The sequence below is a fragment of the Scyliorhinus canicula genome, chromosome 3 (assembly GCF_902713615.1).
Source record: "Scyliorhinus canicula chromosome 3, sScyCan1.1, whole genome shotgun sequence".
NCBI classification, from domain to species: domain Eukaryota; kingdom Metazoa; phylum Chordata; class Chondrichthyes; order Carcharhiniformes; family Scyliorhinidae; genus Scyliorhinus; species Scyliorhinus canicula.
In genome coordinates, this window is record NC_052148.1 from 5,926,687 (window position 1) to 5,952,871 (window position 26,185).

Genomic DNA, 26,185 nt, shown 5'->3' on the forward strand with positions numbered 1-26,185 from the left:
CTGGTTTGAACCTATGGTTGTTGCAGATGGGAGCCTTGTCCGACATTTTGTTCAGGCCAAATTGCTGCCGCAGTTGGTTCCAGGATTGGAGGGTGGCTGTCACCACTGGGCTGCTGGAGTGTTTTTTGGGTGGGGATGGGAGTGCTGCCGTGGCGAGGGCCCGGAGGGAGGTCCCCATGCAGGAGGCCTCCTCCGCACGCACCCACTCGGCTTCTGGCTCCTGGATCCATCCCCTTCCTCGCTCGGCTGTTGCCGCCCAGTGGTAGAATTGTAGATTCGGGAGGGCTAGCCCCCCCCTGGATTTTGTTTTCTGTAGGACCTTCTTTGGGATCCTAGCATTTTTACCCCCCCCCCCCCCCCCCCCCCCCCCCCCCCCCATACGAACGCCATGATAAGTTTGTCCAGTGCTTTGAAGAAGGCCTTGGGGATGTAGATCGGAATGGATCTAAACAGGAAGAGGAACCTGGGCAATACGTTCATTTTGATCGTCTGGACTCTTCCTGCGAGGGAGAGTGGGAGTGTGTTCCATCTTTGCAGGTCCTTTTTTACTTCCTCCGCCAGGCTGGTGAGGTTCCATTTGTGGATCCCTTTCCAGTCATGGGCTATTTGGATCCCCAGGTAGCGGAATTTATGTCGGGCTTGTTTGAACGGCAGCCCCTTTAGTGCTGCCCCCCCCCCCCCCCCTTGCTGGTGTACTGGGAAGATCTCACTTTTGCTCATGTTGAGTTTGTAGCCCAAGAAGGCTCCAAACTCTTTCAGAAGCGCGATGATTCCGTCCATGCTGCTTTGTGGGTCCGAGATCTAGAGGAGCAGATCGTCTGCATAGAGTGAGACTCTGTGCTCTCTGCCTCCCCTTCGGATCCCCCTCCAATTTTTTGCTGCCCTGAGCGCAATTGCTAGCGGTTCGATTGCTAGTGCGAACAGCAGTGGGGACAGTGGGCATCCTTGTCTGGTGCCCCTGTGCAGCTGGAAGTATTGGGAGTTGGTATTGTTGGTCCGTACACTCGCCATGGGGGCGTTGTATAGGAGTTTTACCCACGCGGTGAACCCTGTTCCAAGCCCGAACCGCTCCAGTACCTCTATGAGGTATTTCCATTCGACTCTGTCGAAGGCCTTTTCTGCGTCCAGGGAGACGATCACCTCTTGTGTTCTCTCCCCGGAGGGGGTCATTATCACGTTCAGCAGGCGCCTGATGTTCGAGGTGAGCTGTCTACGTTTGACGAAGCCCGTCTGGTCCTCTGTGACCACCTCAGGTACACAGTCTTCTAGCCTTTTGGCTAGGATTTTGGCCAGTATTTTGGCGTCTGCGTTCAGCAGAGAGATGGGTCTGTATGACCCACATTCCGTTGGGTCTTTGTCTTTCTTAGGTATCAGTGAGATTGAGGCCTGTGCTAACGTGGGTGGCAGTGTGCCCCTAGCTAGCGAGTCTGTGAACATCTCCCGCAGGTGCGGGGCCAGCGCTGTCGCAAATTTTTTGTAGAAGTCCGCCGGGAATCCGTCCGGTCCCGGCGCCTTCCCCGTCTGCATGGAGCTGATACTGTCCATGATCTCTCCCAGTGCTAGTGGTGCTTCCAGGTCCCGTTTCCTGCCCTCTCCCACGACTGGCATGTCCAGTCCATCAAGGAACCGGTTCATCCCAGCCTTCCCCATTGGGGGCTCTGAGATGTACAGCTCTTGGTAGAAGGCCTTGAAGGTTTTGTTAATCCTCTCTGGTTCTGTTTCCAACGTGCCTCCGGTACCCCTGATTTGCGCAATTTCTCTGGTGGCTGCCTGCTTTCTCAGCTGGTGTGCCAACAGGCGGCTGGCTTTGTCTCCGTGTTCGTACAGGGTCCCGCGCGCCTGGCGGAGTTGGTGCACTGCTTTCCTGGTGGAGAGCAGGTCAAAGTTCCTTTGTAATTCTTTTCTCTCCGCCAGGAGCTCTACGGTCGGGGCCTCGGAGTATTTATGGTCTACCTCCAGTATGGAGTTGACCAGCTTCTGCCTAGCCACCCTTTCCTCCCTATCTCTTTGCGCTTTGAAGGCAATGATTTCCCCTCTTAGTACGGCCTTAAGCGCTTCCCAGAACGTGGAGGGTGAGACCTCCCCGTTTTGGTTGTTCTCCGTGTATTCTGCTATGGCCCGCGCTATCCTTTCGCTGAAGGCCTTGTCAGCTAGTAAGGCACCGTCCAACCTCCATGTGGGGCGCTGGGCCCTTCCCGTCTCCATCCGCACATCCATGTAGTGTGGGGCGTGGTCTGATATCACAATTGCGGAGTATTCCACTTTGTCTATCCCTGGAAGCACCGTTTTCCCCACCACAAAGAAGTCAATTCTGGTGTACACATTGTGTACTGGGGAGAAGAAAGAGAATTCTTTCTCCCCCGGGTGGGCGAACCTCCAGGGGTCCACAGCTCCCATCTGCTCCATAAAGTGACCGAGTTCCCTTGCCATGTTTGAGGTTTTCCCCGTTTTGGGGTTTGATCTGTCCGTCTTTGGGTCCTGTACACAGTTGAAGTCCCCCCCCCATGATTAGTCGATGCGTCGCTATGTCCGGGATTTCTGCCATGGTCTTTTTGATGAAACTCGTGTCGTCCCAGTTGGGTGCGTACACGTTAACTAGAACTACCGGTGCCCCATCCAGGGCCCCGCTGACCATGACATACCGCCCCCCTGGGTCTGTAACCGTCTTTGTCGCCCTAAACATTGTCCTCTTGCCGATCAGTATCGCCACCCCCCTGGCCCTTGTCCCATAGCAGGAATGGTAGGTTTGTCCCACCCAACCCTTTCTTACCCGCAGTTGGTCCTGCTCCCTCAGATGCGTCTCTTGGAGGAAGACTATGTCGGCCCTCATGTTTCTGAGGTGGGTGAGGACTCTGGATCTCTTAGCTGAGCATTTTCAGCATTTTTTGTTTTTACATCACCTTTCCCTTGGCTTTTGTGGGGGAAAAATGTTTTGTTGAATTTTCATACCGTGCAACAGCAGCAATAAACCCTGTCAACCTTTCCCAAAGTTCAGTGGGACCCTCAACCTGGGATGATCGCACAGGCTGATTATGGGTGGGGATTTCAACACGGTTATTGATCAAGGCCTGGACCGGTCATGTTCGAGAACGGGCAAGGTGCCAGCAATGGCAAAGGAGCTGATAGGGTTCATGGAACAGATTGAGGGGGGGGGTTGTGGAATCGTGGAGATTTAGGCAGCCGAGAGCCAGGAAATTTTCTTTCTTCTCCCACATTCAGAAGGTGTATTCCCGGATAGATTTCTTTGTTGTAGGCAGGGCTCTGTTGTAGGCAGGGCCCTGTTAGACATAGAACAATACAGCACAGAACAGGCCCTTCGGCCCTCAATGTTGTGCCGAGCAATGATCACCCTACTCAAACCCACGTATCCACCCTATACCCGTAACCCAACAGCCCCCCCCCCCCCCCCCCCTAACTTTACTTTTTAGGACACTACGGGCAATTTAGCCTGACCAATCCACCTAACCCGCACATCTTTGGACTTTGGGAGGAAACCGGAGCACCCGGAGGAAACCCACGCAGACATAGGGAGAACGTGCAGACTCCGCACAGACAGTGACTCAGCCGGGAATCGAACCTGGGACCCTGAAGCTGTGAGGCATTTATGCTATCCACCATGCTACCGTGCTGCCCGTGCTGTTGGCGAGGGTGGTGGATACGCGCTATTGGGCAATTACGATATTGGACCATGCTCCGTACTGGGTGGACCTGCAGGTCAGTATGGACAGTAATCAGCCCCCACACTGGAGATTGGATGTGGGGCTGTTGGCGGACGAGGTGGTCTGCGAGAGATTGAGGAAGTGGATGCTGAACTACCTGCAGGTAAACGATACGGGGGAGGTCTCAGCAGCGGTAATCTGGGAAGCGTTGAAGGCGGTGGTGAGAGGGGAGCTGATCTAGATCCAGACTTACAGTGACAGGACGGACAGCCATGATGTGGAGATGCTGGCATTGGACTGGGGTGAGCACTGTAACACGGACAGGGCAGAGAAGGACCGACTGGTAAGAGAGATCCTACGAGTGGATAGGAAGTATGTGAAGGCGCCAGAGGCAGGGCTGTTGAGGGAACGCCGGAGGCTGCAGGCAGAATTTAGATAGTTAACTACAGGAAAGGCAGTGGAGCAGCTCAGGAAGGTGAAGGCAGCGGTGTACGACACGGGAAAAATGCAGTAGGTAGATTGCACAGCAGCTCAGACAAAGGGAGGCAGCGAGGGAAATAGGGAAAGTGTTTGATGGGGTTTGGAACTTAATTGGGGACTTGGGGGCTTTTATAGTAGTCCTTGATAAATATCAAACTAATCGGAAGGACTGAGTGGATGGTAAGGGTGTAGCTCTGTTATTTAAGGATGACATCCGGGCAATAGTAAGGGATGACATCGGTGCAATGGAGGACAAGGTTGAATCCATTTGGGTGGAAATTAGGAATAGTAAGGTGAAAAAGGCACTGATAGGAGTAGTCGAGAGGCCACCAAATAGTAACAATACTGTGGGGCAGGCAATAAACAAAGAAATAACTGATACATGTAGAAATGGTGCTGTCGTTATCATGGCGGATTTAAATCTACATGTCGATTGGTTTAACCAGGTCGGTCAAGGCAGCCTGGAGGAGGAGTTTATAGAATCTATCCTTGATGGTTTCCTGGAACAGTATGTAACAGAACCTACAAGGGAAGAAGCGGTCCTAGATCTGGTCCTGTGTAATGAGACAGGATTGATTAATGATCTCAGAGTTAGTGATCCTCTCGGAAGGAGCAATCACAATGTGGTGCAATTTAAAATACAGATGGAGGGTGAGAAGGTGAAATCAAACAGTAGTGTTTTGTGCTCAAACAAAGCAGATTACAATGGCATGAGAGAAAGGCTAGCTGAGGTAGACTGGGAGCAAAGACTTTATGGTGAAACAGTTGAGGAACAGTGGAGAACCTTCCAAGCGATTTTTCACAGTTTATACCAACAAAAAAGAAGGACTGTAGAAAGAGGGAAAATCGACCATGGATATCTAAGGAAATAAGGAAGAGTATCAAATTGAAGGAAAAGGCATCCAAAGTGGCAAGGACTAGTGGGAGACTAGAGGACTGGGAAGTCTTTAAGGGGCAACAGAAAGCTACTAAAAAAGCAATAAAGAGAAAGATAGATTATAAGAGTGAACAGGCGCCGGAATGTGGCGACTAGGGGCTTTTCAGGTAAATATCTATCCTGTAGAATATGAGAAGCGTGATTTAATAATGGGAGTTGAGGAAATGGCTTAGGAACTGAACAGATTTTTTGGATCTGTCTACACAGTGGAAGACGCAAGTAACATGCCAGTGACTGATAGAAATGAAGCTATGACAGGTGAGGACATTGAGATGATTGTTATCACGAAGGAGATAGTGGTGGACAAGCCCACAAGGCTAAAGGTAGACAAGTCTCCTGGCCCTGATGGAATGCATCCCAGAGTGCTACAAGTGATGGCTCGGGAAATTGCAAATGCACTAGTGATAATTTACCAAAATTCACTAGACTCTGGGATGGTCCCGGCTGATTGGAAATTAGCAAACGTGACACCACTGTTTAAAAAAGAAGGTAGGAAGAGAGCGGGTAATTATTGGTCAGTTAGCTTAACTTCGGTAGTAGGGAAGATGCTGGAATCTATCATCAAAGAAGAAATAGCGAGACGTCTGGATGGAAATTGTCTCATTGGGCAGACGCAGCATGGGTTCATCAAGGGCAAGGTCGTGCCTTACTAATTGACCCCTCCCCCTCCCTCTGAAGGCCGGTACCCACACCCCGTCCCCCTCCCTCTGAAGGCCGGTACCCACACCCCGTCCCCCTCCCTCTGAAGGCCGGTACCCACACCCCCCTCCCTCTGAAGGCCGGTACCCACCCCCCTCCCCTCCCTCTGAATGCCGGTACCCACCCCCCCTCCCTCTGAAGGCCGGTACCCACACCTCCCCCCCCTCCCTCTGAAGGCCGGTGCCCACACCCCCCTCCCCCTCCCTCTGAAGGCCGGTACCCACACCCCCCCTCCCGCTCCCTCTGAAGGCCGGTACCCACACCCCCCCCCTCTGAAGGCCGGTACCCACACCCCCCCTCCCTCTAAAGGCCGGTACCCACACCCCCCTCCCTCTGAAGGCCGCTACCCACACACCCCCCCTCTCTCCTCCTTCCCCCCTTCCTTCCTCCTCCCCCCTTCCTTCCTCCGTTAGTGGGGGGGGGGGGTGCGGCATTAGTGGGGGGGGTGCGGCGTTGAGAGAGAGGTGGTACCGGCGTTGAGGGGGGAGGGTTGCGGCGTTGAGAGAGGGGGGGGGGCGGCGTTGGAGGGGGGTAGGGGTGGTGAAGGGGGTAGGGGTGGTGAGGGGGGGGGGTTGGGGTAGGGGAAGCTGCGTGCAGAGGGGGGGCGACGGTGCGTTGGCCCCGGGCATCCGTCGCCCCCCTCCTCTGCACGCCGCTGCCCCTACCCCAACCCCCCCTCACCACCCCTACCCCCTTCACCACCCCTACCCCCTCCAACGCCGCCCCCCCTCTCAACTCAACGCCGCAAACCTCCCCCTCTCCTCTCAACTCAACGCCGCAAACCCCCCCCTCTCAACTCAATGCCGCAAACCCCCCCCCTCTCAACTCAATGCCGCAAACCCCCCCTCTCCTCTCAACTCAACGCGGCAAACCCCCCAACGCCGGGTCTGTCTCTCTCTCCCCCCCCCCCAAATGCCGGTCTGTCTCTCTCTTCCCCCCCCCCCCCAAATGCCGGTCTGTCTCTCTCCTCCCCCCCCCCCCAAATGCCGGTCTGTCTCTCTCCTCCCCCCCCCCAAATGCCGGTCTGTCTCTCTCTTCCCCCCCCCCAAATGCCGGTCTGCCTCTCTCCTCCCCCCCCCCCAAATGCCGGTCTGTCTCTCTCCTCCCCCCCCCCCCCAAATGCCGGTCTGTCTCTCTCCTCCTCCCCCCCCCCCAAATGCCGGTCTGTCTCTCTCCTCCCCCCCCCCCCCCCGACGGCGGGTCTGTCTCTCTCCCCCTCCCCCCCCCCCCAATGCCGGGTCGCTTGTCTCCCCCCCCCCCCACCAATGCCGGGTCGCTCTTCTCCCCCCCCACAATGCCGGGTCGCTCGTCTCCCCCCCCCCCACCAATGCCGGGTCGCTCTTCTCCCCCCCCCCCCCCCAATGCCGGGTCGCTCTTCACCCCCCCCCCCCAATGCCGGGTCGCTCTTCTACCCCCCCTCCAATGCCGGGTCGCTCTTCTCCCCCCCCCCCCCAATGCCGGGTCGCTCTTCTCCCCCCCCCCAATGCCGGGTCGCTGTTCTCCACCCCCCCCCCCAATGCCGGGTCGCTCTTCTCCACCCCCCCCCCCCAATGCCGGGTCGCTCTTCTACCCCCCCTCCAATGCCGGGTCGCTCTTCTCCCCCCCCCCCAATGCCGGGTCGCTCTTCTCCCCCCCCCCCTAATGCCGGGTCGCTCTTCCCCCCCCCCCCCAATGCCGGGTCGCTCTTCTCCCCTCCCCCCCCCAATGCCGGGTCGCTCGTCTCCCCCCCCCCCCCACCAATGCCGGGTCGCTCTTCTCCACCCCCCCCCCCAATGCCGGGTCGATCGTCTCCCCCCCCCCACCAATGCCGGGTCGCTCTTCTCCCCCCCCCCCCCCAATGCCGGGTCGCTCTTCTCCCCCCCCCCCCCCAATGCCGGGTCGCTCGTCTCCCCCCCCCCCACCAATGCCGGGTCGCTCGTCTCCCCCCCCCCCCCACCAATGCCGGGTCGCTCTTCTCCCCCCCCCCCCCCCAATGCCGGGTCGATCGTCTCCCCCCCCCCCACCAATGCCGGGTCGCTCTTCTCCCCCCCCCCCCAATGCCGGGTCGCTCTTCTCCCCCCCCCCCAATGCCGGGTCGCTCGTCTCCCCCCCCCCACCAATGCCGGGTCGCTCTTCTCCCCCCCCCCCCCCCAATGCCGGGTCGCTCGTCTCCCCCCCCCCCCAATGCCGGGTCGCTCGTCTCCCCCCCCCCCCCAATGCCGGGTCGCTCTTCTCCCCCCCCCCCAATGCCGGGTCGATCGTCTCCCCCCCCCCACCAATGCCGGGTCGCTCTTCTCCCCCCCCCCCCCAATGCCGGGTCGCTCTTCTCCCCCCCCCCCAATGCCGGGTCGCTCGTCTCCCCCCCCCCACCAATGCCGGGTCGCTCTTTCTCCCCCCCCCCCCCCCAATGCCGGGTCGCTCGTCTCCCCCCCCCCCCCAATGCCGGGTCGCTCGTCTCCCCCCCCCCCCACCAATGCCGGGTCGCTCGTCTCCCCCCCCCACCAATGCCGGGTCGCTCTTCTCCACCCCCCCCCCCCCCACCAATGTCGGGTCGCTCTTCTCCACCCCCCCCCCACCAATGTCGGGTCGCTCTTCTCCCCCCCCCCCCATGCCGGGTCGCTCTTCTCCCCCCCCCCCCCCCCAGTGCCGGGTCGCTCTTCACCCCCCCCCCCCCCCCAATGCCGGGTCGCTCTTCTCCCCCCCCCCACCAATGCCGGGTCGCTCTTCTACCCCCCCCTCCAATGCCGGGTCGCTCTTCTCCCCCCCCCCCCCCAATGCCGGGTCGCTCTTCTCCACCCCCCCCCCCAATGCCGGGTCGCTCTTCTCCCCCCCCCCCCCCCAATGCCGGGTCGTTCTTCTCCACCCCCCCGCCCCCAATGCCGGTCGCTCTTCTCCACCCCCCCCCCAATGCCGGGTCGCTCTTCTCCCCCCCCCCCCCAATGCCCGGTCGCTCGTCTCCCCCCCCCCACCAATGGCGGGTCGCTCTTCTCCCCCCCCCCCCCAATGCCGGTCACCTCTCCCCCCCCCCCCCCCAGCCCGGGTCCTCTTCTCCCCCCCCCCCCCCCATGCCGGGGGGGGGGGGGTTTCTCTCTTTTCTTCTCTCCCCCCCCCCATGCCGTGTCGCATCTTCTCCCCCCCCCCACCAATGCCGGGTCGCACCTTCTCCTCCCCCCCCCCCGCATGCCCGGGTCGCTCGTCATCCCCCCTCCACCCCCCCAGCCGGGTCCTCTTCTCCCCCCCCACAAATGCCGGGGTCGCTCTTCTCGCCCCCACCCCCAATCGGGTCGCTCTTCTCCACCCCCCCCCCCAATGCCGGTCGCTCGTCTCCCCCCCCCCCCAAATGGCGGTCGCTCTTCTCCACCCCACCCCCAATGCCGGGTCGCTCGTTTCTCCCCCCCCCCCCCCATGCCGGGTTCGCTTCTGTCTCCCCCCCCCACCAATGCAGGTTCGCTCTCTCCCACCCCCCCCCCCAATGCCGGTTCGCTCTTTCTCCCCCCCCCAATGCCGGGGTCGCTCTTCTCCACCCCCCCCATGCCGGGTCGCTCTTCTCCCCCCCCCCCAATGCCGGGTCGCTCTTCTCCCCCCCCCCAATGCCGGGTCGCTCTTCTCCACCCCCCCCAATGCCGGGTCGCTCTTCTCCCCCCCCCCCCAATGCCGGGTCGCTCTTCTCCCCCCCCCCCCCCCCCAATGCCGGGTCGCTCTTCTCCCCCCACCCCCAATGCCGGGTCGCTCTTCTCCCCCCACCCCCAATGCCGGGTCGCTCTTCTCCCCCGCCCCCCAATGCCGGGTCGCTCTTCTCCCCCCCCCCCAATGCCGGGTCGCTCTTCTCCCCCCCCCAATGCCGGGTCGCTCTTCTCCCCCCCCCCCCCCCCATGCCGGGTCGCTCTTCTCCCCCCCCCCCCCAATGCCGGGTCGCTCGTCTCCCCCCCCCCCCACCAATGCCGGGTCGCTCTTCTCCCCCGCCCCCCAATGCCGGGTCGCTCTTCTCCCCCCCCCCCCAATGCCGGGTCGCTCTTCTCCCCCCCCCCCAAATGCCGGGTCGCTCTTCTTCTCCCCCCACCACTGGGTCTCTCTCTCCCCACCACACAAACGCCGGGACTCGCCACTTCCGCAGCTGGTGAAACTGACGCCTACCGCGTCAGTCCGCTGCTGGCCCTTCCGGGAACGGAGATTGCCGGCTTAAAAGAAGGCCCGGTCGCCGGAGTCATGCGCACCGCTTTTTCCCGCCGGAAATGGGCGTCACTTCGGTCCGCGGAGAATTTCGCCCAGGTTATTTCCACTGAAAGCAGAACTAGGGGGCACAGCCTCAAAATAAGGGGAAGTAGATTTAGGACTGAGTATGGGAGGAACTTCTTCACCCAAAGGGTTGTGCATCTATGGAATTCCTTGCCCAGTGAAGCAGTTGAGGCTCCTTCATTAAATGTTTTTTAGACAAAGATGGATAGCTTTTTGAAGAATAAAGGGGTTCAGGGTTATGGTGTTCTGGCCAGAAAGTGGAGCTGCGTCCACAATAGATCAGCCATGATCTCATTGAATGGTGGAGCAGGCTCGAGGGGCCATGTGGCCTACTCCTGCTCCTAGTTCTTATGTTCTTATGTTCTTATGTGCCTGTCAGGCACGGAGGAAGTGGTCAAGCGTGGGACCCGTGGTTTTCTAAAGTAGTTGGATCACTTGTCAAGAGGAAGAAAGAGGCTTATGTCAAGATGAGACGTGAAGGTTCAGTTAGGGCGCTCGAGAGTTACAAGTTAGCTGGGAAGGATCTGAAGAGACAGCTACGAAGAGCCAGGAGGGGACATGAGAAATCTTTGGCAGGTAGGATCAAGGATAACCCTAAAGCTTTCTATAGGTATGTCAGGAATAAAAGAATGACTAGGGTAAGAGATGGGCATGTCAAGGGATGTTGTGCGTGGGGTCCAAGGAGTTAGGAGAGGTGCTGAATGAGTATTTTTCATCAGTATTCACACAGGACAAAGACAATGTTGTTGAGGAGAATAATGAGGTACAGGCTACTAGACTTAAAGGGCTTGAGGTTCATAAGGAGGAGGTGTTAGCAATTCTGGAAAGTGTGAAAATAGGTAAATCCCCTGAGCTTGATGGGATTTATCCCAGGATTCTCTGTGAATTAAGGGAAGAGATTGCTGAGCCTTTGGCTTTGATCTTTATTGCTGAGCCTTTGGCTTTGATCTTTGTTTTGCACTGAGTGCTGAGCTTGTTGCATTTGAGTGCTACAGTGAGAGTTTGGTGACTGAGGGAGTTAGGTGAGGAGGGAGTAAGGTGCTCCTTACATTTCATTTCCTATATTTATCAAAGAGCGTGAAGGGAGCCAGGAGTTTAGAGTACAGCTGACTGGAAGCAGAGTCGGAGGGTGGAGGTCCAGTTGGTCCACGGGGCAGCTAATTCTGTAAAGTAAGAGGGGATGGAGGCTAGGGCAGTTGCATGCTCCTCCTGTAGGATGTGGGTGGTGAGGGATACCACTGGTGTCCCCGCTGACTATACCTGCGGGAAGTGCACCCAACTCCAGCTCCTCAGAGACCGTGTTAAGGAACTGGAGCTGGAGCTGGATGAACTTCGGATCATCCGGGAAGCAGAGGGGGTTATAGAGAAGAGTTACAGGGAGGTAGCCACACCAAAGGTACTGGACAAGAGTAGCTGGGTTACAGTCAGGGGAAAGAAAACTAACAGGCAGACAGTGCAGGGATCCCTCGTGGCCATTCCCCGTCAAAACAAGTATACCATTTTGGATGCTGTTCGGAGGGATGACCTACTGGGGAAGGCCCCAGCGGCCAGGTCTCTGGCACTGAGTCTGGCTCTGGGACTCAGAAGGGAAGGGGGGAGCATAGAAAAGCAATAGTAATAGGAGATTCAATGGTTAGGGGAATAGATAGGAGATTCTGTGGTCGCGAGCGAGACTCCCGAAAGGTATGTTGCCTCCCGGGTGCCAGGGCCAGCGATGTCTCTGATCGTGTCTTCAGGATCCTGAAGGGGGAGGATGAGCAGCCAGAAGTCGTGGTGCACATTGGTACCAACGACATAGAGAGGAAAAAGGGTGTGGAGGTAATAAACAAGTTTAGGGAGTTAGGCTGGAAGTTAAAGGCCAGGACAGACAGAGTTGTCATCTCTGGTTTGTTGCCGGTGCCACATGATAGTGAGGCTAGGAATAGGGAGAGAGTGCAGTTGAACACGTGGCTGCAGGAATGGTGTAGGAGGGAGGGCTTCAGGTATTTGGATAATTGGAGCGCATTCTGGGGAAGGTGGGACCTGTACAAGCAGGACGGGTTGCATAGGAACCAGAGGGGCACCAATATCCTGGGGGGGAGGTTTTCTAGTATTCTTCGGGAGGGTTTAAACTAATTTGGCAGGGAAATGGGAACCGGATCTGTAGTCCAGCAACTAAGGAAGCCGATATTCAGGACGTCAAAGCACGTAGCGATGCAGTGGGGAAGGTAACACTGACAAAGGAGAGTACTTGCAGGCAAGGAGATGGGTTGAAGTGTGTATACTTTAATGCAAGAAGCATCAGGAATAAGGTGGGTGAATTTAAGGCATGGATCGTTACCTGGGACTGCGATGTGGTGGCCATCACGGAAACTTGGATAGAAGAGGGGCAGAAATGGTTGTAGGAGGTCCCTGGTTATAGATGTTTCAACAAGATTAGGGAGGATGGTAAAAGAGGTGGGGGGTGGCATTGTTAATTAGAGATAGTATAACAGCTGCAGAAAGGCAGTTCGAGGGGGATCTGCCTCCTGAGGTAATATGGGTTGAAGTCAGAAATAGGAAAGGAGCAGTCACCTTGTTGGGAGTTTTCTATAGGCCCCCCAATAGCAGCAGAGATGTGGAGGAACAGATTGGGAAACAGATTTTGGAAAGGTGCAGAAGTCACAGGGTAGTAGTCATGGGTGACTTCAACTTCCCAAACATTGTGTGGAAACTCTTTAAATCAAATAGTTTGGATGGAGTAGTGTTTGTGCAGTGTGTCCAGGAAGCTTTTCTAACACAGTATGTAGATTGTCCGACCAGAGGGGAGGCCATATTGGATTTAGTACTTGGTAATGAACCAGGGCAGGTGATAGATTTGTTAGTGGGGGAGCATTTTGGAGGTAGTGACCACAATTCTGTGACTTTCACTTTAGTTATGGAGAGGGATAGGTGCGTGCAACAGGGCAAGGTTTACAATTGGGGGAAGGGTAAATACAATGCTGTCAGACAAGAATTGAAGTGCAGAAGTTGGGAACATAGACTGTCAGGGAAGGACACAAGTGAAATGTGGAACTTGTTCAAGGAACAGGTACTGCATGTCTTTGATATGTATGACCCTGTCAGGCAGGGAAGAGATGGTCGAGTGAGGGAACCATGGTTGACAAGAGAGGTTGAATGTCTTGTTAAGAGGAAGAAGGAGACTTATGTAAGGCTGAAGAAACAAGGTTCAACTGGAGGGATACAAGATAGCCAGGAGGGAACTGAAGAAAGGGATTAGGAGAGCTAAGAGAGGGCATGAAAAATCTTTGGCAGGTAGGATCAAGGAAAACCCCAAGGCCTTTTACACATATGTGAGAAATATGAGAATGACTAGAGCGAGATAAGGTCCGATCAAGGACAGTAGAGGGAGATTGTGTATTGAGTCTGAAGAGATAGGAGGTCTTGAACAAGTATTTTTCTTCAGTCTTTACAAATGAGAGGGGCCATATTGTTGGAGAGGACAGTGTGAAACAGACTGGTAAGCTCGAGGAGATACTTGTCAGGAAGGAAGATGTGTTGCACGTTTTGAAAAACTTGAGGATAGACAAGTCCCCCGGGCCTGACGGGATATATCTAAGGATTCTATGGGAAGCAAGAAATGAAATTGCAGAGCCGTTGGCAATGATCTTTTCGTCCTCGCTGTCAACAGGGGTGGGACCAGAGGATTGGAGAGTGGCGAATGTCGTGCCCCTGTTCAAAAATGGGAATAGGGATAACCCTGGGAATTCGAGGCCAGTTAGTCTTACTTCGGTGGTAGGCAAAGTAATGGAAAGGGTACTGAGGGATAGGATTTCTGAGCATCTGGAAAGACACTGCTTGATTAGGGATAGTCAGCACAGATTTGTGAGGGGTAGGTCTTGCCTTACAAGTCTTATTGACTTCTTTGAGGAGGTGACCAAGCATGTGGATGAAGGTAAAGCAGTGGATGTAGTGTACATGGATTTTAGTAAGGCATTTGATAAGGTTCCCCATTGTAGGCTTGTGCAGAAAGTAAGGAGGCATGGGATAGTGGGAAATTTGGCCAGTTGGATAACAAACTGGCTAACCGATAGAAGACAGAGAGTGGTGGTGGATGGCAAATATTCAGCCTGGAGCCCAGTTATCAGTGGCGTACCGCAGGGATCAGTTCTGGGTCCTCTGCTGTTTGTGATTTCATTAACGACTTGGATGAGGGAGTTGAAGGGTGGGTCAGTAAATTTGCAGATGATACGAAGATTGGTGGAGTTGTGGATAGTGAGGAGGGCTGTTGTCGGCTTCAAAGAGACATGGATAGGATGCAGAGCTGGGCTGAGAAGTGGCAGATGGAGTTTAACCCTGACAAGTGTGAGGTTGTCCATTTTGGAAGGACAAATATGAATGTGGAATACAGGGTTAATGGTAGGGTTCTTGGCAATGTGGAGGAGCAGAGAGATCTTGGGGTCTATGTTCATAGATCTTTGAAAGTTGCCACTCAAGTGGATAGAGCTGTGAAGAAGGCCTATGGTGTGCTAGCGTTCATTAGCAGAGGGATTGAATTTAAGAGCCGTGAGGTGATGATGCAGCTGTACAAAACCTTGGTCAGGCCACATTTGGAGTACTGTGTGCAGTTCTGGTCACCTCATTTTAGGAAGGATGTGGAAGCTTTGGAAAAGGTGCAAAGGAGATTTACCAGGATGTTGCCTGGAATGGAGAGTAGGTCATTCGAGGAAAGGTTGAGGGTGCTAGGCCTTTTCTCATTAGAATGGAGAAGGATGAGGGGCGACTTGATAGAGGTTTATAAGATGATCAGGGGAATAGATAGAGTAGACAGTCAGAGACTTTTTCCCCGGGTGGAACACAGCATTACAAGGGGACATGAATTTAAGATAAATGGTGGAAGATATAGAGGGGATGTCAGAGGTCGGTTCTACCCAGAGAGCAGTGGGGGCATGGAATGCACTGCCTGTGGAAGTAGTTGAGTCGGAAACGTTAGGGACATTCAAGCGGCTATTGGATAGGTACATGGATTAGGGTAGAATAATGGAGTGTAGATTAACTTCTTAATGGCAGCACGGTAGCATTGTGGATAGCACAATTGCTTCACAGCTCCAGGGTCCCAAGTTCGATTTCGACTTGGGTCGCTGTCTGTGTGGAGTCTGCACATCCTCCCCGTGACTGCGTGGGTTTCCTCCGGGTACTCCGGTTTCCTCCCACAGTCTAAAGATGTGCAGGTTGGGTGGATTGGCCATGAAAAATTGCCCTTAGTGTCCAAAATTCTATGATTAACCTAGGACAAAAGTTTGGCACAACATCGTGGGCCAAAGGGCTTGTTCTGTGCTGTATTTCTCTATCTCTATCTATCTTTATGTTATCTTTGCCTACAGGAATAGTGCCAGTCGATTGGAGGACAACAAATGTTGTCCATTTGTTCAGGAAGGGGAATAGAGACAACCCCCGGTAACTATAGACCAGTGAGCCTTACTTCTGTTCTGGGCAATGTCTTGGAAAGGTTCATAACAGATAGGATTAATAATCATCTGGAAAGGAATAATTTAATTAGCGATAGTCAACACGGTTTTGTGAAGGGTAGGCCGTGCCTCACAAACCTTATTGAGTTCTTTGAGAAGGTGATCAAACAGGTGGTCGAGCGGAAAGCAGTTGATTGGTGTACATGGATTTCAGTAAAGCGTTTGATAAGGTTCCCCACGGTAGGCTATTGCAGAAAATACAGAGGCATGGGATTCAGGGTGATTTAGCAGTTTGGATCAGAAATTGGCTAGCTGGAAGAAGACAAAGTTGATAGGAAATGTTCAGCCGGAGTTCAGTTACTAGTGGTGTACCACAAAGAAGTGTTTTGGGGCCACTGCTGTTTGTCATTTTTATAAATGAACTGGAGGAGGGCCTACAAGGATGGGTGACTAAATTTTCAGATGGCACTAAAGTCGGTGGAGTTATGGACAGTGCGGAAGGCTGTTGTAAGTTACAGAGGGACGTAGATAAGCTGAAGAGCTGGGCTGAGAGATGGGAAATAGAGTTTAATGCAGAAAAGTGTGAGGTGATTCATTTTGGAAGGAATAACAGGAAGACAGAGTACTGGGCTAATGGTGAGATTCTTGGGTGTGTGGATGAGCAGAGAGATCTCGGTGTCCATGTCCATAGATCCCTGAAAGTTGCCACCCAGGTTGATAGGGTTGTGAAGAAGGCGGACGGTGTGTTAGCTTTTATTGGCAGAGGAATTGAGATCGGAGCCATGAGGTCAAATTGCAGCTGTACAAAACTCTGGTGCGGCCACATTTAAACATAGAAAAATAGAACAGTACAGCACAGAACAGGCCCTTCGGCCCTCGATGTAGTGCCGAGCAATGATCACCCTACTCAAGCCCACGTATCTACCCTATACCCGTCACCCAACAACCACCCCCCACCCCCCCCTCCTTCACCTTATTTTAGGACACTAAGGGCAATTTAGCCTGGCCAATCCACCTAACCCGCACATCTTTGGACTGTGGGAGGAAACCGGAGCACCCGGAGGAAACCCACGCAAACACGGGGAGAACGTGCAGACTCCGCACAGACAGTGACCCAAGCCGGGAATCGAACCAGGACCTTGGAGCTGTGAAGCAAATATGCTAACCACTATGCCACCGTGCTGCCCATAAAACATTTGGAGTGTTGCGTGCAATTCTGGTCACTGCATTACAGGAAGAATATGGAAGCATTGCTAAGGGTGCAGAGGAGATTCACCAGGATGTTGCCTGGTATGGAGGGAAGACCTAATGAGGGAAGGCTGAGGGACTTGAGGCTGTTCTCATTAGAGGGAAGAAGGCTCAGATGTGACTTAATTCAGGCAGACAAGATGATCAGAGGATTAGATACGGTGGACAGTGAGAAACTTTTTCCTCGGGTGGTGATTTCTAGAAAGAGGGTACATAGCTTTCAATTGTGGGAGATAGAAACAGGACAGATGGCAGAGGTAGGTTCTTAATTCAGAGAGTAGTAAGGCCGTGGAATGCCCTGCCTGCAACAGTAGTGAACTCGACAACATTAAGGGCATTTAAATGGTCATTGGATAAACATATGGATGATAAGGGAATATTGTAGATGGGCTTGACAGTGGTTTCACGGGTTGGCACAAAGTGCCTGTACTGTTCTATGTTCTATGTTCTGAAGTGCCTCAGGACATTTTACTGCATTAAAGGCACTGTTATCAATGCAAGTTGTTTGTGATCTGTGCCAGGATCTCAAATCTTTGCTCAGATATCCTCCCTTTCCTCATCATTTCTACTCTGTCAGATTCTGTTACCTTTCTGCTACATGTGTACACTTAAAGTCTCATTATTTTCCCACAGCGACTATCCCACCACCATCAAACCTACGCTTCTCAGACATCACAAGGAAAAGTTTCCGCATGGACTGGGATCATGGATCGGAGGAGGCGGACCAGTACAGAATCAGCTGGGTTCCATCTGGGGGAGGGGACAAAAAAGAGGTGATGAAATCCATACTTTCTGCTTCTGTGTAGCTCCAGCTGATTTTTAAATTTGCCTTGCAACATGCGAGTGTGAAGCAAAACCGCTATCAGCCTAATCTGTATATGTCTGAAAATGTTCCTCCTTTCCAGCAACGATGTTTCATTGTATCCTTGTAATCCTTTCCACACTTGCTAATGAGTTGCATTCTCTGTTGGCCGTGGTGGCATGATCACACTGAAAACAGCAGGTATTTTCCATTCCCAACAGGGACACGCAAAGACACGGGCAGGTCTGGAAAATTTGGAGATTGTCAAAAACTCAATTGGGTGGGATGAGCTCTTTGAACCGTAACCTGCAGAAACATCAGCACATTCTTTCTGAATGGCATTACTGTACTAGAAGGTGATCAGAAAACTGCTTTCCGCACGGACCATATGCTCTTTAGTATTGAGATGTTGGGCTCAGTTCCCACTCAAAGAAGAGCATTTGTGTAATGAACAAAACCGTCCAAATTAGTTTATTCCTTCAATTGAATTTTCTGCAGAAATACTCCACATGAACACGAGGGAATGCCACTGGGAAAGGTGGCTGCAGCCAAGGGTTGGTAAAGGATTTTAAGTTTCTTGTGGCCCCCTGAGTGATATCAAATTCAAACATCCCCATTTAATTCAGGGAATCAGTTTGCAGAAAACAAATTGGTTTCATGCACTGAACGTATCTTGACCTTCACTTAATGCCTATTCTTCCAGATGATTATAAATGGCAATGAGACAAGCCAGGTTTTAGATAACCTGGATCCTGACACCAAATATGATGTTTCCCTTACTGCCATCTACCCAGACAAGAAGGAAAGCGATGACGTCTCAGCCTCCGAACGTACATGTAAGTCTTTAGTATATAAAAATCTCCATTAGTCTTTTCTCCCCCCTTACCAATTATCTTCAGATATTGAAAAGAGGACAAAGTGACATGGAGGCCATTTGGCACAGCATGTCTGCACCGACCCTCTGAAAGAGCAACCGAATTAGGCTCACTCCCCTGCCCAATCCCTGAAACCCCCACTAACCGGCACATCTGGGACTATTTAGCATGAGCAATCCACCTAATGTGCACATCTTTGGACTGTGGGAGGAAATCGGAGGATCCAGAGGAAACCCACAAACACACGGAGAGAACGTACAAGCGCCACACAGACAATCTCCCGAGGCAGGAATTGAACCCAGTTCTCTGGCGCTGTGAGGCAGCAGTGATAACCCAACCCCTGATTAATCTATGCCTCCCTCAACTTGCCTCCTCTTTTATTGATGGTCTCGCTTCCCCAACCCCTTATCTATTCCTCACAGACATTTAATTGGCCTCACCCCATTTCCCCACTACCTGGGCGTAACTTGTCTATACAAAGGGAAATAACAATCATATTTGTATTTATCTAACATAGTTTAACAGTCTCAAGTAACTTTACTGGATGACATCAGCTGATTGATAATCATTTCAGTTAAACTAGTGATGTTTGTTTTTAGAGAACTTGAAACAATATTGCCCCATCCCGTTTTGCTGATGGTGAAAGGGGTGGCATGCGGCACAGTGGCTAGCACTGGGACTGCGGCACTGAGAAGACAGAGGGTGGTGATGGATGGAAAATTTTCAGACCGGAGACGAGTTACCAGCGGTGTACCACAGGGATCAGTGCTGGGTCCCCTGCTATTTGCTGTACCAGCCTCCCCGAACAGGCGCAGGATTGTGGCGACTAGGGGCTTTTCACAGTAACTTTGTTTGAAGCCTACATGTGACAATAAGCGATTTTGATTTCATTTTCATTTCATTTCATTTGTGAATTTTATCAATGACTTGGAGGAGGAGGCTGAAGGCTGGGTCAGTAAATTTGCTGATGACACAAAGATTGGTGGAGTCATGGATCAGGTGCAGGGCTGTTGTAGGCTGCAAAGAGACATTGATAGGATGCAGAGCTGGGCCGAATAATGGCAGATGGAGTTTAACCCTGATAAGTGCGAGGTGATTCATTTTGGTAGAAAAAAATTGAATGCGGTTTACAGGGTCAACGGCAGGGTTCTGAGGAATATGGAGGAACAGAGAGATCTTGGGGTTCATGTTCACAGATCTCTGAAGGTTGCCACTCAAGTGGATACAGCGTGAAGAAGGCTTATAGTGTGTTAGCGTTTATTAACGGGGGCTTGAGTTTAAGAGCCGCGGGGTTATGCTGCAACTATTCCTCACCCTGCTGAGACCACATTTGGAGCATTGTGTGCAGTTCTGGTCACCTCATTACAGGAAGGATGTGGAAGCATTGGAAAGGATGCAAAGGAGATTTACCAGGATGCTGCCTGAATTGCAGAATAGGTCTTATGAGGAAAGGTTGACAGAGCTAGGGCTTTTCTCCTTGGAGCGGAGGAGGATAGAGGCGACATAATAGAGGTTGAGAAAATGATGAGGGGTTTAGGGTGTTGCCCTGCCTGCAACAGTAGTGGACTCGCCAAAATTAAGGGCATTTAAATGGTCATTGGATAAACACATGGATGATAAGAGAATAGTGTAGATGGGCTTGACAGTGGTTTCACAGGTCGGCGCAACATGGAGGGCCGAAGTGCCTGTCCTGTTCTATGTTCTATGTTCTGAAGTGAGTCAGGACATTTTACTGCATTAAAGGCACTGTTATCAATGCAAGTTGTTTGTGATCAGTGCCAGGATCTCAAATCTTTGCTCAGATATCCTCCCTTTCCTCATCATTTCAACTCTGTCAAATTTTGTTACCTTTCTGCTACATGTGTACATTTCAGGTCTCATTCTTCTCCCACAGCGACTATCCCAGCACCATCAAACCTACGCTTCTCAGACATCACGAGGAAAAGTTTCCGGATGGACTGGGATCATGGATCGGAGGAGGCGGACCAGTACAGAATCAGCTGGGTTCCATCTGGGGGAGGGGACAAAAAAGAGGTGATGAAATCCATACTTTCTGCTTCTGTGTAGCTCCAGCTGATTTTTAAATTTGCCTTGCAACATGCGAGTGTGAAGCAAAACCGCTGTCAGCCAGATCTGTATATGTATGAAAATGTTCCTCCTTTCCAGCAACGATGTTTCATTGTATCCTTGTAATCCTTTCCACACTTGCTAATGAGTTGCATTCTCTGTTGGTCGTGGGGGCATGATCACACTGAAAACAGCAGGTATTTTCCATTCCCAACAGGGACACGCAAAGACACGGGCAGGTCTGGAAAATTTGGAGATTGTCAAAAACTCAATTGGGTGGGATGAGCTCTTTGAACCATAACCTGCAGAAACATCAGCACATTCTTTCTGAATGGCATTACTGTACTAGAAGGTGATCAGAAAACTGCTTTCCGCACGGACCATATGCTCTTTAGTATTAAGATGTTGGGCTCAGTTGCCCACTCAAAGAAGAGCATTTGGGCAATGAACAAAACCGTCCAAATTAGTTTATTCCTTCACTTGAATTTTCTGCAGAAATACTCCACATGACCACGAGGGAATGCCACTGGGAAAGGTGGCTGCAGCCAAGGGTTGGTAAAGGATTTTAAGGTCCTTGTGACCCCCTGAGTGATATCAAATTCAAACATCCCCATTTAATTAAGGGAATCAGTTTGCAGAAAACAAATTGGTTTCATGCACTGAACGTATCTTGACCTTTGCTTTATGCCTATTCTTCCAGATGATTATAAATGGCAAAGAGACAAGCCAGGTTTTAGATAACCTGGATCCTGACACCAAATATGATGTTTCCCTTACTGCCATCTACCCAGACAAGACGGAAAGTGATGACATCTTAGGCTCCCAACGTACATGTAAGTCTTCAGTCGATAAAAATCTCCATTAGTCGTTTCAATTATCTTCAAATATTGAAAAGAGGACAAAGTGACATGGAAAGCACATGCTGCATATTGTGATGTGCAGCAGATCACAATGTCCTTCAGGATGGGGTGTGGGATTAGTATGTGTGGTGATATGATCTGCATACTCGTCTGCCATTGGGCCAGAACGTCGGCTTACCATTGGCCCTGGTCGGTCATGTGCCTCTTGACCGATTGACCGAGAGGCTGAGTTAACCACGCCGCTATTAACGAGGTATAAATGCTCAGACGCCTGACGATCGTCCCTTTCCACTGTAGACGATCGCAGAGCCGTGTTCTAGTCAATTAAAGCCAGACTTTGGTAAATCACTCGCCTCGCGTACAATCGATGGTCGATCAATTTAATTGACTACAACTTTGAAGATGGAGTTCCGCATCAAGCCCGAATGCCTCCGCATCAGCCCGCAAACGCCGAACTCTGCAGAACTTTTCCAACTCTGGCTGACTTGCCTCGAAGGGTTCCTAGCATCTACAACCGACTCCCCCACCGGGGCACAGAAGCTGCACGTCCTCCACTCCAGCGTGGGTATTGACGCTTACGCAATAATCAAAGAGGAAACGGATTATGATGACTCTATACAAAAGCTACATTCATCAAACCGATCAAAGGGTATTCGCTCGACATCTGCTGGCCACCAGAAAGCAGGTCCCCGGTGAGTCTCTAGACCAATACGCCCGGGCCCTCTATGCCCTGGGGAGAGGTTGCGCCTGTGTAGCGGTGTCCGCTACAGAGCACATGGAGCTACTCGTCAGAGACGCTTACGTGGCTGGGATGCTGTCTCCCGTGATCCGCCATCGGATGCTGGAAAGAGACGAACTCAGTTTAACGGAGACACTGACTCTCTCCGCCTCCCTGGAGGTCGCAGATCTAAGCGCTCGCACCTATGACCCTGGCCAGGCCGCCTCCTGGCACGCTTCCCACCGGCCGCTCCCGGCCTCCCTCAGGCTTGTGCCACAGGGCGCCCCGATAAATCCGCGGGGCCCCACTGCTATTTTTGCGGGTACGCTAAACACCCTCGCTCGCGCTGCCCAGCCCACTCCGCCCTCTGTAAGAGCTGCGGGAAGAAGGGCCACTACTCCACGGTCTGCCAGGCCAAAACGCTGGCTGCAGCGCTTCTGGAAGCTGCACAGCACTCTCCCCCCCCCTGCCCCCAGGCCTCTGCGAACGGCCTGTGTGCCTCTCTCTCTCCCCCAGGGCCGCCCCAGCCGCTCCCGACTCCCGCCCCGCGGGCCGACAAGCGCACCTCCCCGGCCCCTCCAGGCCTCTGCCAGCCTGCCCCGCACGTTTCTCCCCCCCCCGCCCCTGGGCCCCGGCGCCCCACCGGCTCGCCTCTCCGAGCCCCCCCGGTCCCTGCCTGCCCGCAGCGCGACTTTGCTCCCCTCGCCCCCGGCCCCCCCCGCACCCGGCCTGCGCGTCCCCACAGCTGATGCACCTAACTCACCTCCTGGAGCCGGCCTGCGCGTCCCCACAGCTGATGCATGTAACTCACCTCCTGGAGCCGGCCTGCGTGTCCCCACAGCTGATGCATGTAACTCACCTCCTGGAGCCGGCCTGCGCGTCCCCACAGCTGATGCATGTAACTCACCTCCTGGTGCCGGCCTGCGCGCCTCACCTCATCAGCTCGCAGCGCCGGCAACGCTAGCTCCGCCACCAGCGGCCACGAGGGCTTCCTGGGCGCCGCCATCTTGAGGCGCCGACCCCACGTGCAGGTCCTGGGCGCCGCCAGCTTGGGGCCCCGACCCCACGTGCGGATACTGGCCGCCGCCATCTTGGGGAACAGACCTCACATGTGGATCCTGGCCACCGACTTCCAGGTCTGCCACGCAAGGTCCCTCCAGCATCGACTCGGACGGCGACGACGGATTTTCTCCACGGCTCGCGGCCGTTCAACTCGACCAGTCTCATCCACGCACGCTCGCCAAAACGACTACGCTGATCCACCTCAACGGACACGAGATGGACTGCCTGCTGGACTCCGGGAGCACGGAAAGCTTCGTTCACCCTGACACGGTAAGACGCTGCGCGCTCCCTGTCCATCCCGTAACACGCAAAATCGGTTTAGCCTCAGGTTCGCACTCCGTCCACATCACCGGCTGCTGCATCGCGGACCTCACAGTCCAAGGGAAGGTTTTTTAAAATTATAAATTCCTTGTCCTCCCTGACCTTTGCGCACCGGCACTCCTACGACTGGACTTCCAGTGCAACCTGCAGAGCTTGCCAATTCGGCGGCCCTATACCCCCCCTCACTGTCTGCAGCCTCGCGTCCCTCAATTAGACCCCCCCTCCTTGTTTGCTAATCTCACCCCCGATTGCAAACCCGTCGCGACCCGGAGCAGACGGTACAGCGCCCAGGACCGATCCTTCATCAGGTCCGAGGTCCAGAGGTTGCTGACGGAAGGGGTCATCGAGGCCAGCAGCAGCCCCTGGCGAGCCCAAGTGCTGGTGGTCCGGATTGGGGAGAAAAACCGGATGGTCATCGATTACAGCCAAACCATCAATCGGTTTACGCAACTGGACGCGTATCCTCTCCCCCGTATCTCTACCATGGTAAACGAGATCGCGAGATACAAGGTCTTCTCCACTGTGGACCTTAAGTCCGCTTACCACCAGCTTCCCATCCGCGCGAGTGACCGACTGTACACCGCGTTCGAGGCTGACGGGCGCCTCTACCACTTCCTCAGGGTTCCATTCGGTATCACAAATGGGGTCTCGGTCTTCCAACGGGAGATGGACCGAATGGTCGACAAGTACGGATTACAGGCTACCTTCCCGTATCTTGATAATGTCACCATCTGCGGCCACGACCAGCAGGACCATGACGCCAACCTCCAGAAATTCCTCCAAACCGCAAAACTCCTTAACCTCACGTACAATAAGGATAAATGCGTGTTTAGCACCGACCGCCTAGCCATCCTCGGCTACGTAGTGCGTAACGGAGTGAAAGGCCCCGACCCCGAACGCGTGCGCCCCCTGATGGAACTCCCTCTCCCCAATACCCCCAAATCCCTCAAACGCTGCCTGGGGTTCTTCGCATACTACGCCCAATGGTTTCCCAATTACGCTGACAGGGCCCGTCCCCTCATGCAAACCACTACCTTCCCGCTGTCGACGGAGGCCTGCCAGGCCTTTAGCCGCATCAAAGCGGACATCGCAAAGGCCACGATGCACGCCATCGACGAGGCCCTCCCCTTCCAGGTCGAGAGCGACGCATTAGAAGTAGCTCTGGCGGCCACCCTGAACCAAGCGAGCAGACCCGTGGCCTTCTTCTCCAGAGCCCTCCAGGCTTCCGAACTCCGCCACCCCTCTGTGGAAAAGGAAGCCCAAGCCATAGTCGAAGCCGTGCGACATTGGAGGCACTATTTGGCCTCCTCACTGACCAACGGTCAGTAGCCTTCATGTTTGATAATGCACAAAGGGGCAAGATCAAAAATGACAAGATTTTACGGTGCCGGATCGAGTTGTCCACGTACAACTATGAGATCTTGTATCGTCCTGGGAAGCTCAATGAGCCTCCTGATGCCTTGTCCCGTGGTACCTGCGCCAGTGCACAGATAGACCGCCTCCGCTCCCTCCACACGGACCTCTGCCATCCAAGGGTGACCCGTCTCTACCATTTCATTAAGGCCCGCAACCTGCCCTACACCATCGAGGAAGTCAGGTCAGTAACCCGTGACTGCCACATCTGCACCGAGTGCAAACCGCACTTCTACCGCCCCAAGCGCATACATCTGATCAAAGCATCCCGCCCCTTCGAACGTCTTAGCATTGACTTCATGGGGCCCCTTCCCTCTAACAACCGCAACATTTACTTCCTGGCGGTTATCGACGAACACTCCCGCTTCCCCTTCGACATTCCCTGTCCCGACATGACCACATCGACCGTCATTAAGGCCCTACTCTCCATCTTCTCACTGTTCGGCTACCCCGCGTACATACACAGCGATCGGGGGTCCTCATTTATGAGCGACTAGCTGTGTCAATTCCTGCTCGACAGGGGCATCGCCTCTAGCAGGACGACCAGCTATAACCCTCGGGGTAACGGACAGGTCGAGCGGGAGAATGGAACCATCTGGAAGACCATACTACTGGCCCTCTGGTCCAGAAATCTCCCTATTTCCCGATGGCAAGAGGTTATCCCCGATGCCCTGCACTCTATCTGCTCCCTCCTCTGTACAACAACAAATCAGACACCTCATGAGCGTTGTCTTGTTTTCCCCAGGAAGTTGTCCTCCGGATCCCCTCTCCCGACGTGGCTGGCCGCCCCCGGACCCATCTTGCTCCGGAAGCATGTGCGGGTGCACAAGTCCGACCCGTTGGTGAAACAAGTCCAGTTACTCCACGCTAACCCGCAGTATGCGTATGTGGAGTACCCCGACGGTCGGCAGGACATGGTCTCCCTCCGGGACCTGGCACCCGCCGGCGTGCAGCCCCCCCCCACCACAGACCCCCCCTCCCCTTTTTCACCCCAGCACCCCACTCAGCTTCCCCATCCCTCATCCATGGCGTCTCCGCGGCCAGCTCAGGTGACGGAGACTACTCGAAGTCTATCGCTCCCGGACTCCAGGACCATCAGCCGATCCGACGACAACTCCTCCACTGCGGCGCTCGGCCAGGACGTCAAGGACCAGCAAAAGACTGATCGAATCCTTCTAGAGTTCTACGGTCCCATGGACTTCCTTTTGTAAATATCGTTATGTCTGGGCCAGTGGGAAGCCGCCAAATTCGTTAAGGGTACGGCGAGAAAATTATTCTCCCGACGGCTACTCATATCACCAGTTCTCCCCCCCCCCCCCCACCCCACCCTGGGTCTCGTTCTCACACCCCCCCCCCCCCCGCCTTCCTTCTCCGTAAGGGGTGAATGTGGTGATATGATCTGC

General features: G+C 54.0%; 1 protein-coding gene across 1 annotated transcript in view; it reads left to right on the plus strand.

The window, feature by feature from the left end:
• The window catches only part of LOC119963598 (tenascin-X-like), a 621,159-nt gene that overhangs the window by 5,668 nt on the left and 589,306 nt on the right, over positions 1 to 26,185 (plus strand). Inside the window, exons 2-5 of the mRNA XM_038792929.1 lie at positions 17,298 to 17,437; positions 18,170 to 18,302; positions 20,236 to 20,375; positions 21,109 to 21,241. Of these exons, the coding sequence (XP_038648857.1) occupies positions 17,357 to 17,437; positions 18,170 to 18,302; positions 20,236 to 20,375; positions 21,109 to 21,241 (487 nt within the window). The 5' untranslated portion in view covers positions 17,298 to 17,356. The remainder of the gene's footprint in view (positions 1 to 17,297; positions 17,438 to 18,169; positions 18,303 to 20,235; positions 20,376 to 21,108; positions 21,242 to 26,185) is intronic.